General features: G+C 41.8%; 2 protein-coding genes across 4 annotated transcripts in view; one reads left to right on the plus strand and one right to left on the minus strand.

The window, feature by feature from the left end:
• DDHD2 (DDHD domain containing 2) overlaps positions 1-5692 on the plus strand; it is a 45653-nt gene extending 39961 nt beyond the window's left edge. For both annotated transcript variants that reach the window (XM_011993279.1, XM_011993270.1), the window contains exons 17-18: positions 2970-3077; positions 3529-5692. In XM_011993279.1, coding sequence (XP_011848669.1) covers positions 2970-3051 — 82 coding nt within the window. In that variant the 3' untranslated portion in view covers positions 3052-3077; positions 3529-5692. The remainder of the gene's footprint in view (positions 1-2969; positions 3078-3528) is intronic.
• A 360-nt stretch (positions 5693-6052) lies between these two features.
• On the minus strand, positions 6053-12286 carry PPAPDC1B (phosphatidic acid phosphatase type 2 domain containing 1B). Of its 2 annotated transcripts, none has more exons than XM_011993246.1 (6): positions 12090-12286; positions 11560-11650; positions 11088-11151; positions 10460-10584; positions 9297-9467; positions 6053-7549 (listed from the first exon to the last, which is right to left on the minus strand). In XM_011993246.1, the coding sequence occupies exons 1-6, from the start codon at positions 12147-12149 to the stop codon at positions 7386-7388; spliced, it is 675 nt and encodes a 224-aa protein (XP_011848636.1). In that variant the 5' UTR covers positions 12150-12286; the 3' UTR covers positions 6053-7385. The 2 variants fall into 2 exon arrangements, with proteins under 2 accessions (XP_011848636.1, XP_011848646.1); XM_011993256.1 differs by lacking the exon at positions 6053-7549 and adding an exon at positions 7687-7897.
• Between the last annotated feature and the right edge of the window lie 6 nt (positions 12287-12292).

Below are 12292 nucleotides of genomic sequence, written 5' to 3' on the forward strand. Positions count from 1 at the left end.
TTTGTGGAAATGGGGTTTTGCCATGCTGCCCAGGCTGGTCTTGAACTCCTGGGCTCCAGTGATCCTCCCACTTGGCTTCCCAAAGTGTTGGGATTACAGGTGTAAGCCACCATATCTGGCCAACAACTTTTTTTTTTTTTTTTTTTGAGAAGGAGTCTCACTCTGTTAGCCCAGGCTGGACTGCTGTGGTATGATCTTGGCTCACTGCAACCTCTGCCTCCCAGGTTCAAGCGATTCTTGTACCTCAGCTTCCTGAGTAGCTGGGATTACAGGCATGCACCACCATGCCTAGCTAAAATTTTTGTATTGTTAGTAGAGATGGGGTTTCACCACGTTGGCCAGGCTGGTCTTGAACTCCTGACCTCAGGTGATCCACCTGCACCTGCCTCCCAAAGTGTGGGGATTATAGGCGTGAGCCACTGTGTCTGGTCAAAATTTTTATTTTTATGTAATATAATGTGTTGACATTTGCTTTTTAGTTTCTGGAATTTGTGTCATACTCAGAAAGATCTTCCTTACTTTCTAAAAAAATTCTTACCACAGTTTTTGTTTGTTTGTTTGTTTTTGTTTTTTGAGATGGAGTCTCACCCTGTCGCCCAGGCTGGAGTGCAGTGGTGTGATCTTGGCTCATTGCAACCTCTGCCTCCCAGGTTCAAGTGATTCTCCTGCCTCAGCCTCCCAAGTAGCCAGGATTACAGGTGTGTACCACCACACCTGGCTAATTTTGTCTTTTTAGTAGAGACAGGGTTTCACCATGTTGGTCAGGCTGGTCTCAAACTCAAGCGATCCACCCACCTCGGCCTCCCGAAGTGCTGGGATTATAGGCATGAGCCACCGCACCCAGCCAACACAGTATATTCATATATATATATATATATGTATTTATTTATTTTTTCTTTTTTTAAGAAACAGGATCTTGCTATATTGCCCAGGCTGGAATGCAGTGGCTTTTCACAGGCATGATCTTAGTGCACTAGGCCCTTGAATTCCTGGGCTCAAGCAATCCTCTTTCCTTGGCCTCCTGAGTAGTTGGGACTGCAGGTGTGCAACACCATGCCTGGCTATTCTAATATTTTATCATCTCATTTTTACATATAAATCTGATTCAGATTCAGGTCCTTTTTTCCCCACATGTCTCAACACTATTAATAGATTTGAGATTCTAACTTAATTAAATTCTTTGGTTTTTTTTCTGAGACAGAGTCTTGCTATGTCGCCCAGGCTGAAGTGCAGTAGTATGATCTTGGCTCACTGCAACCTCTGCCTTCTGGGTTCAAATGATGTTCCTGCCTCAGCTTCTTGAGTAGCTGGGACTATAGGCATGCGCCACCATGCCCAGCTAGTTTTTGTAGTTTTGGTAGAGATGGGGTTTCACTATGTTGGCCAGGCTGGTCTCGAACTCCTGACCTCAGGTGATCCACCTGCCTCAACCTCCCAGAATGTTAGGATTATAGGTGTAAGCCAACCGTGCATGGCCACTTAATTAAATTCCTATACATAAATGGGACTATTTCTCAACTTCTTATTTATTGATTTGCTTATTTATGTACCATTTTAATATCTGATAGAGCTAATTCCCACTTGTTGATACAGGAATTTCTTAAGCTGGGGTCTGTGTCTATGAGTTTGTGGGAGATGAGGGAAGTCTGTGAATCCAGTGAAATACACATTTATAATTGTGGTTGCAATGTGATCCTTTCTGGGGAGAAATCCATAATTTCATTAGATTCTCAAAAGGATGCATGACTCCATAAATGTTGAACCACAGATCTAGAAGAATTAGAGCCTTATATCCTTAAGGCAGTCCCTCATGAATGTTAATCTTTTTAAATCAAATTTCGTTATGAACTGTGGATGTAAGTAATTGCTTGTGCATACATAGAATAATATCTGGAAAATGCATGAGAAATTGATAACACTGGTTGTCAGAAGATGGGAACTGGTGGTGGTTGAGGAACAAAGGTGGGAGGGAGACTTCATTACTTTATTATATTTTTGGAATTTGGAACCTTATGATTGTATTACCTTTTCCAGAAAGTGCATAATATTTTAAAAATTAAGGTGACCAACTGGATAACTCTTCAGTAGTGTCTCTAGAATGATCTCTGTGGAAAAGGAACAATTCTTGGTTATTTCTTACTGGCCTCTTTGTTTTTTTTTTTTTTTTGAGACAGAGTCTCACTCTGTGGCCCAGGCTGAAGTGCAGTAGCTCTCTGCAACCTTCGGCTCACTGCAGCCTTCGCCTCCTGGGTTCAAGCAATTCTCCTGCCTCAGCCTCATGAATAGCTGGGACTATAGGCACATGCTGCCATGCCTGGCTAGTTTTTTTTTTTTTTAGAGGGAGTCTCACCTATCGCCCAGGCTAGAGTGCAGTGGCATGATCTCGGCTCACTGCAACCTCCGCCTCCCACGTTCAAGCGATTTTTCTACCTCAGTCTCCCCAGTAGCTGGGACTACAGGTGCGTACCACCACACCCTGCTAATTTTTGTATTTTTAGTAGAGACAGGGTTTCACCATATTGGCCAGGTTGGTCTCGAACTCCTGGCCTCGTGATCCAACCACCTCGGCCTCCCAAAGTGCTGGGATTACAGGCGTGAGCCACCGTGCCTGGCCCTAGTTTTTGTATTTTTAGTGGAGACAGGGTTTCACCATGTTGGCCAGGCTAGCTCAAACTCCAGACCTGTAGTGACTTGTTCACCTCAGCCTCCCAGAGTGTTAGGATTACAGGCGTGAGCCACCGCACCTGGCCTCTCTTACTAGCTTTTTTATATTACTAGATTTAATGCCAGAGTTCTTTGCTAGGTCACCTTCCAAACCACTGCCAATTACATTACCTCTGAATCTCATTTCTTTGCAAAAGTGAAAAATAAACTTGCAAAATGGTTGTATGGATTAAATGAGATAATATATGTAAAACATTTGGCACAAATGTTAGTTCCTTTTCTCAATATAATTTTTTTCTTTATAGGGAGTCTGAAGACACAGTATTGCTGGTCCTCAAAGAGATCTACCAAACCCAGGGTATCTTCCTTGATCAGCCTTTACAGTAAAAATAACCCATCTATGCCTGCTTAATGTAAGTTTTAAAATGTCATGTATGTAGTATAATTCTTACATATTAACATGTTATAATGAGCGATGGAGCCTCAAGCTCTTTGTAAATATACTTGCTATTGTCTATCACCAGGATCTAGGCTGCTATTCATTTTTAGAGGGACTGGTAGAAATTTATGGGGAAAAAAACACAGTAGCCCATTTAGAGGAAGATTAGTGTATGTCTGTTTTGCTAGAGATTTTGTCCAATGACACCTGTCATTTTTTAGGATCTAAACTCAGAGTCTTAATGGTTCTGTTACTAAGAATTGCTGTGGCAACAGTTATGATTTTAATTACCAACCACCCATCCTGAGATTTAAATTACTCAGCCTTTTAGATGTGAAATTACAAAGTCTGTATATTCGACTCTGGCATTCTCTGTGGTTGCCTTCCAGTTGTGACTGCAGCTCTTCTCCCACTTTCTTCCCTAGACGGACATTGAGGGATCCTTCCCCAGAAAATCCACCTGTTTGTTGCTGCAATTTTCCTCTCCTCAGCTGCGTCATTTCCTGCATGTTGGCTGCCACTTACTCACCACTGTGGTCTTTGGAAGATAATCTTCCTCTTTGGAAATGAATGGAAAAGCAAAAGGCCTTATTACTTTTAACCACTGGCTTCATATAAACACTTGCCATTTTTTCTTCATAGCTGGGGGTGGTTTGTATCTTTAATTCTTTGATAATAGTTTGTAGGTGCCACACTTTATTGATTAGTACTTGACATGGTGTATAGCCTATTTTGGGTTTGATTTGTTTTGGGTGGCGTAGACATGTTTTTAAGGAACTTATTGCTTATCTTTAGAAAATGTTCTAGTTTGGAAACAGATTCTTGAGATTTAGAAGGCATTTTGGAGTACACTTATCTCTTGTTTGTATTGAACTGAAGGCTAAGTCTCAGTGGATATGAAAAAGACTTTTGGGTCATTTATTTTTTAACCTGCATTTCTTTCTTATGTGTAGTATATGAAGAAAGACTAAAATGTAGCTTTAAAAAAGTGTTGTTTACTCTCTTAGAACTGACAGACTTATTGCCAGAAATCACTGTTCATTGTTTTTGCAACTGTTTGAGCTGCTGTAAGAGTCTAAAGTTGACAAGTTAGTTCATGTTAGATGCATCTTTATAAAGCAAAGATGTTGTAAATCCTAGGCCTCCCTTTTATATTTGATATAAGTTATTTGCTAATAGCTTCTATTCTTATGTTGAAAGTAGTTGTAAAAGCTGATGAACCTGAAATTACGTAGCCTGTACAGGCTGCTGAGGTTCTAAATAAAATCTTTTAGTGGTGCCTTTATGGTGAAACAGAATTTGTCACCTGCCATTTCTACTTGGGCTAAGGTAGTATTGTGTATCCTCTTTCCTTCTTAGGCATCCATAATCTGCAAAGCATATTTAAAAGGCTCTTGGCATAGGCAGCATTGGTTGGCAGGTAGGTTTGGCTAGGGGGAAATGTTTAACTTATTCTGAAAGAAAAACTTATTTCTGTAGGGTCCAAGAAACAGCTATTGCAGTCAGTGTCAGCCGAATCTGCAACATATGAAGTGAGGTTTACTTCTAAGAACATAAGTGACTGCACACTAATTTTGTCAAGGCATCTTTTCACTACTTTGCTGTAGATTTTTCTTCTTCATTGGTCAGAGTTTGTCACTGTCTTTGTAGTTCTCTTTATGATAGTCCTTTATACTTGCTCTCAGATTCCACAGGCCTCTGTTTATAGAGTGACAAAGGCAGGCGAGCTGTGGTTTACTGTTTATAAATTTTTTTATAAATGTTATGGTTTCCGAAGCCACTGGCATTTAATATTTACTAAGCCATTCCTTAGACAGCAGTGATCTTTATCCCTTTCTGGAGAGAAAAGGAAAATGAAGGGTAATTACTGTCACCATGGAGACTGTAGAGGTAAGGTTGGGGTATAGGTCAGGCCTGGCCTTTCTTTGTCATCTCCTTATAGCCTAATGCTAAGTATGCCACTAAGTTTCAGATATATGGAATACTTTATTTTTTAAAAAGTATATAAACTCTGAGTTATTGAGAATTAAGTATTCACTGTATATTAAGGGGAAGCTTTTGCCAAGTTGTGGTCTTCAAATTTATGTTTACTCTTCCTATTGGCAGAACAGGTGCTGTTTAAGAGTAAACCAAAGGATAAGCAGAGGGAGTCCCTGTAACCAAAGATGGACAGCATAGCCCTGGATAGCCAGATAAACTACTCTTTGTATTAAGGAATGTTTCTTTCCTAGTGGTGAAGGGTGGGTAACTGTGAAAGAACTTTATATCTTGTCTATTCATGGTATTATAGCTGTATATTCCCAGGATAATAAGCTTGATTGAAATCCTGTATTTAGTCATATATTATTTGCACTGCTTCATTTGTATTATGTGCAATCTCTAGACCAAGCCTATTTTTAAAGTCTGGTATAGCATCATTTTGTACATATTCCCAGCTGCAGAACTAGTATCACTTATCTCAGCAAAAGAGATTGTTTGCATGGAAAGATTAATAGCACTGATTAGATTTCTAATATTTTGCACTTTTGAAATGTTTGTTTTTTACGTGATTATATTTAAAAATTTAGTAAATACTAAAATGGAACCATACTGACTAGTGGCCTACTTTTACCTGGAGTCACCTGTCACAAAGTCAAGAAAATCAATACAGTCACGATTTTATCTGCCTTTATGTATTACTAAAACAAAAAAATAAGTTTTGGGCAAAGAACTAATATGTAAATTCTTTCCCGTTGACTGGTATTTTCATTGTCATAGGCAGAATTTAAGTTCAGAATTTAAAGCATGGCAATTATAAGAGACTTTCCTTTGGTATTTGTAAATATTAGCCAGTACTATAGATAACAGCAGTTGAATCACTTATGGCGGATGGGGAATTCAGTGTTTTGCTTTACTAAAGTTCCAGCCCCTTAATGTAATTTAAATATTTTAAAAAGCACACATTTACCATTTTATTTGAATATCAGGTTTACTGAAGGAAAAAGATAGATATATTGAAAATACAGGAAGATACACATAAAAGACAAGGTCATATTTAAAGTACAATCACAATAAAGAGAAAGGGAGCTGTAGGTCCTACAGCATCAGTTCTGATGACATCCTGTAATTGTTCCTTATATCCCATTGTGAGGAAGAGGCAGAAAAAGATTCATCTGTCCTTCAGATGATGATACCTGTCATTTTTCTTTTCTGCCTTAGTCACTTGGCAGTGTTGGTGCATTTGAGCAGATCTTCAGTCATGAATGGAAGGAAGGAAGCTCACGAGCACAGTTATGGTTAAATGAGGTAGAAACAGTCATCTGTTAGTAGTGCTGAAACCACACTCCTGACCATTTTCTTCTTTATTATTGTGTTCACTTAGTAATTCAACAAATTGTTTATACCCACGGTGTTCAAAATGTACAGCAGTACCAGATGGCTGGACTCAGATAAGATGTGCACAAAAGTGATAAATTACCCCAGATTCAACATTTTCCTATTTAAGGCTTGATGGAATTGTCATCAGAGAAGGTAAACAGAATCAAAGTAATTTAGTTGGCCATGTCCTAGATTTTAAGATCTTGAGCTATACGAAATGGAAATTAAGTTTTGATAATTAGCTTCTGAGATAAGATGGGGCTATGTAAAGGCTTCTTTGTGACAAGATCTTTCTAAGAATGGCATTTAAATTAAATGTAAAAACACTGTAGATCTTCGGATATCAATCTGATAGACCAGATTTATAAGGTGTTGGACACCTTTGAAAGATCCTTTTACTAGAATGTATGGCATACAGTAGTAGAAAAGAACCGTAACTCCTCAAGATAGATCTGTGTGAGCAGGGACAAAAATGTGTAATCATTTGGAGGCAGAATACAGTGTAGCTTATGTCCTCACTTGCACCTTGGAAGAGGAAAAAAAGGCCAGAATTTCTTGTCTTGTGCATGGTCCAGTTAGGAGGGCTAGTTCACCTGTTTTCCATTAAGGTAGATTCAATTTTTTTTTTTTTTTTTTGAGGAGGGTCTCGCTCTGTTGCCTAGGCTGGAGTGCAGTGGCACGATCTTGGCTCACTGGAACCTCCGCCTCCAGGTTCAAGCAATTCTCCTACCTCAGCCTCCCGAGTAGCTGGAATTACAGGCACATCGCCACTCCCGGCTAATTTTTGTATTTTTAGTAGAGACGGGGTTTCATCACGTTGGCCATGCTGGTCCCGAACTTCTGACCTCAGGTGATCCACCCTCCTCGGCCTCCCAAAGTGTTGTGATTACAGGCATGAGCCACCATGCCCAGCCAGATTCAATTTTTAAATATCAAAACAATAAGAATCCCCAGGCTTCTTCTGTGCAGTTGGAAGTGCAAGTTTGTCTTGAAATGGTTTATGGCATTCTGCATCAGTCAAAGGAGGATAATACTGCCGATAGCAGACATAGGCAAATGTCATTCCAATCATGGATCCAACTAGTACATCTGAAGAGAGTGGAAACAATGTCTTCTCTTAATATTAGGCTCCTAAATCCTACTACAAACACATGTAGCGTAGAGGACCTGGCCCTCCAGGATACTCTACGGTGGTGCTTAAAATAACCTCAATTCCAGATTTATGGTTTCTAAATAAAATATTTTTATTCTCAATTTTATCATAGTTACAGGATTATCATTATCACGTTGCTCTCCGAACACCAAATCAAAACACATCTTAAGTAAGTATAATAAGCTTTGTTCTGAGTGTACTAAATTAGAATTTTTCTAACTCAGAAGAGTAACAAAGGTCCACTTACTGCTATTCATCTACCCATTTTCACCATTTAAAGGGTCCTAGAGGAAGGAATAAAGTATTTTAAGGGTTGCTTCTCGCCGGGCGCAGTGGCTCACGCCTGTAATCCCAGCACTTTGAGATGACGAGGCAGGCGGATCACGAGGTCAGGAGATCGAGACCAGCCTGGCCAAGTGAAACCCCATCTCTACTAAAAATACAAAAATTAGCCGGGTGTGGTGGCACATGCCTGTAATCCCAGCTATTCAGGAGGCTGAAGCAGGAGAATCGCTTGAAAAAAAAAAAAAAAAAAAAAGTTGCTTCTCTTTGCAGAAAACTAGTTTATTTAAAATAGGGTTCCTGAGGACCTGTGGGCAGTACTTCCAACGTTTTTTTGGAATTGTGGTTTTGAAGGTATTCTATAATTTTTTATTTTTTTTAGACAGAGTCTCACTCTGTCACCCAGACTGGAGAGCAGTGGCGTGATCTCAGCTCACTGCAACCTCCACCTCCTGGGTTCAAGCAATTCTCCTGCCACAGCCTTCTGAGTAGCTGGGACTAGGGACTACAAGCATGTGCCACCATGCCTGGCTAATTTTTGTATTTTTATTTATTTATTTTTGAGACAGAGTTTTGCTCTCATTGCCCAGGCTGGAGTGCAGTGGTGCGATGTCGGCTCGCTGCAACCTCTACCTCCCAGGTTCAAGCCATTCTCCTGCCTCAGCCTCCCAAGCAGCTGGGATGAAAGGCATGTGCCACCACGCCCAGCTAATTTTGTATTTTTAGTAGAGATAGCATTTCACTCTGTTGGTCAGGCTGGTCTTGAACTCCTGATCTCAGGTAATCCACCCACCTCACCCTCCCAAAGTGCTGGGATTACAGGCGTGAGCCACTGCGCCTGGCCTCAGTTTTTGTATTTTTAATAGAGACGGGGTTTCAATATGTTGGCCAGGATGGTCTTGAACTCCTGACTTCAGGCGATCTGCCTGCCTCAGCCTCCCAAAGTGCTGGAATTATAGGCATAGGCCACCACGCCCAGCCAGGTGTTCTACAATTTGGATATTTTACTTACTATAGCATTCAGCTTAAACTTGTTTGGTTTGATTATAATTTTACGTTTTCTTGAATTTTACTTATATTTTTGAACAAAAGTCCTATGACCATGAACCTAATTTTTAAGAGAGTAAATTGAACTCTGAGGTTTTAAATTTCCTGTAGATGCAGTTTAACTTGAACTTACAATACTTCAAATAATGGAAAAATTAGGATATCTTTGGTAAACTCTTTTTGTCTTATCTTTCCTATAATTTTAAATGTATATTCTTAGTATAGAACCCAGACCATCCATATTCATTGTTTTGTTCATTCAGCAGATATTTAGTAACCGTCTCCTCTATGCTAGGTGCTAGGAATAAAATGAGTGAAATATGCAAGCTTCCATGGCTTGAGTACTTTGCTTACCTTGCCAGTGATGCTTGTAGTCACATGTGCGGGACAGTGCAATCACAGCTGCAAAAAGTAGAGGTGACAGAAAGGCACAGAACCTCCAAGATTTCCCACGGCCTTGTGGTGTGAAGCAGTGTAACTTCCCTGCCAGGTAGAAGGAAGCAAAGGCCAGACCAGCAAATGCAACTGGAACAAGAAAAACTTTTAAGTGGTGTGTCTTTTAAAGGAAGCTTCATTCATCCCCACATAGGAGGCTAGGAAGCATGAGTATGTTTTTATTTATTTATTTATTTTTGAGACAGAGTCTTGCTCTGTCATCCAGGCTGGAGTGCAGTGGCACCATCTCGGCTCACTGCAACCTCCACCACCCGGGTTCAAGCGATTCTCCTGCCTCAGCCTCCTGAGTAACTGGGACTATTTGCATGTGCCACCACGCACGGCTAATTTTTTTATTTTTAGTAGAGACGGGATTTCACCATGTTGGTTAGCCTGGTTTCGAACTCCTGGCCTCAAGTGACCTGCATGCCTTGGCCTCCCAATTGCTGGGATTACAGGTATGAGCCACCACACGCGGCCATGAGGATGTTTTAATCCTTTTTTGTGTATACTTCTAGTGTAAATCATTGTGAAGGAAAGGGAAACAAAAAGAAAAATGAAGGACTTAGTGCCCCAAAGTTCATGTTTTATCAGAGTATAGTTTTCAGAATACTAGCTATATGAATTAACTTGTTGATGCTTTAGTTTCCTCATCTATAAATGGGACTCATAAAAATAATAGTCCCCACCTCACTGGATTATTGTAAGCTATAATTAGGTAAATGAAAATGCTTCCAAGCACCTGACACACATAAACTCTTCGTTAAAGGTATTTTTACTGCTAGTACAAGATTGCAGGATCCAGGCAAATAATATAATAATAATTAACTGTGCAAATCTTATAAAGGTAAATTCTTTCTGTTCTGTAATATTTACCCAGATAGTCAAGGCTCAGACTTGCTAAACTGTGGAGTTACTAAAGAAGGGGCCGGGGGGCCGGCGGGGGGGCAGGGGGCGGGGTTTCCAAATTCTAGAAACAAGAGTAGTCAGATTTTCCCATCCCTACTAGCCTACTAGCTTTCTAGGTTAAATTCAATGACATGAAAACAAGCATAGGGGTAGAGTCCATATGATAGTCATACAGGAAGAATGTCCGCTGGGGAAGCTCTTTCGGCCCTCATTCACCACGTCCTTATCCCCTGTACACATCAAGTCAGAATGGGCTAGCCCATCAGGGAAGCAGCGGTAGAAGAAATCTGGGCGTGGCCTGGAAGCAAGAGGCATGGTTAGAACGTCAATCATTAACTCCAGAAATTATTTTTCAGTTGTAGCAGACATTAATAATCCTGTTAACTATTGGTCAAACAGTGCCCCAGGCAAAATAAAGTAACTGGATTAGTATAGTCACCACACTAAGAGAAAAGTCTTACTTCCAAGGTCAGCATTTAAATTAGGGGAAAACCCCATTCCAGTACATGATTAGTTTCTAGGGCAAACAGCAAATGACACTGCAGCTTCAGGAGGTGCTCGAGAGGACACTGACCGGCTCTGCTGTGGCCATTGGTGGGAAATGCTGTTCAGGGCAGAAAAGAGCCCAGGTGTCACCTGGAGGACTGAGGTATGGGGAAGGGAGTAAGCGTTGAATGAGAAAAGAAAAATCAGAGTGAAGATAAAGGGAAAAGAATGAGAAAGACGTGTGGTGGACACCACCACTGTCCTGGTGGGTAAGGGCTGAAGCAGACGCTGAGGTGGTTAGCTGTCGTCACTTACCTCCCTACGATCAGTTTTATTGTGTTGGTAAAGACGCCATTCAGAGCCAGGGCAAGGCTGGCAGCTGCAAAGCAAAGCCCTAAGTTAGAAGGATCTGTCTAGGAGGAAAGGCATGGTCATAGCCTCATTAAGAGAGCAGCCGTACTGTTTCTGAGATGGATAGAATCCAACAAGACCTGGGCCCAAAAATAATTAAGGTCTTCAGTGATCACTTTTGTAGTCGAGAACTTTTGTACTAGGCCAAAGACATTTCTGAAGTACAAATAACCCAGTGCATTTAGGCACAGGGCTGCCTGCGGTGTAGCCTGCATAACCAAGTCCCTGCAGTGCTATTTTCCTCTCCCGCGGGGATGGAGTTCCTTTAGGAATGCAGAACTCAGTGGCCTCCACACAGGCTCACCGTGGCTGAACCCCACAACGACTTCCTAGGTTCCCAGCACGAAGACACCGGCCAGAAAGGACTAGTGCTCACCCAGGCAGGCTTGTCTGCTGTCTCTTGTGTCTGCCTTCTTGAGAAATTTGGCCAGGAAGATCAGAGACAGTGGAGAGAGAAATGCAATAACCTGAATTAGAATGTCAGAGGTTAAAAACAATTAAAAAAAAAAAAAAAAAGCCACACTCATGGTTAAAGTAGCTCCTACAGGAAAGAGGGACGTGAAACAGCAGGACTCACTAGCGCTAACATAAGGTGTCTGAAAGCGCATAACCGGGAGCCAGGCGGCGCCACCAGCGAACAACAGCAACTGTGCGGCTCGGGCCCCGGTACCTCAGGCTGAGGCACAGAGCACCCGGGAAAACGTTGTATCAGCCGAAAGAGGCTCGGACATCCTCCTCTCTCAATCAGGATCTTAAACACTAGAGCCCTAGGAGGCGGAACCCAGCGCATAGCAGCGGAGTGGGTAGTAGGTCCCTACAGAGGCCGTCTCCACGGAGGAAAAAGCACAGGTGCCCGCGGGAAGCCCGGTTACAGGGAGGGAAGAGGGACGATCTTTCTCCACGCACAAACATCGGCTTGGTGGGGAAATACTCCGCCTCCACGTAGGGGTTCCGGTAGAGCCACATCTCCTCCGGCTGGATGAGTCTCTGGAACGGGGGGAGCAGCTCCGTCACCCTAGAGGGGAACAAAGAAGCGCAGAGCAGGTCGCCTGGCTTCCTCCCTGCTTCCCCACTGCCCGGCCCGCCGCCCCCTGCCGCCTGCCTGCCTG

Source organism: Mandrillus leucophaeus, unplaced genomic scaffold, assembly GCF_000951045.1.
Source record: "Mandrillus leucophaeus isolate KB7577 unplaced genomic scaffold, Mleu.le_1.0 Scaffold111, whole genome shotgun sequence".
Lineage (NCBI taxonomy): Eukaryota > Metazoa > Chordata > Mammalia > Primates > Cercopithecidae > Mandrillus > Mandrillus leucophaeus.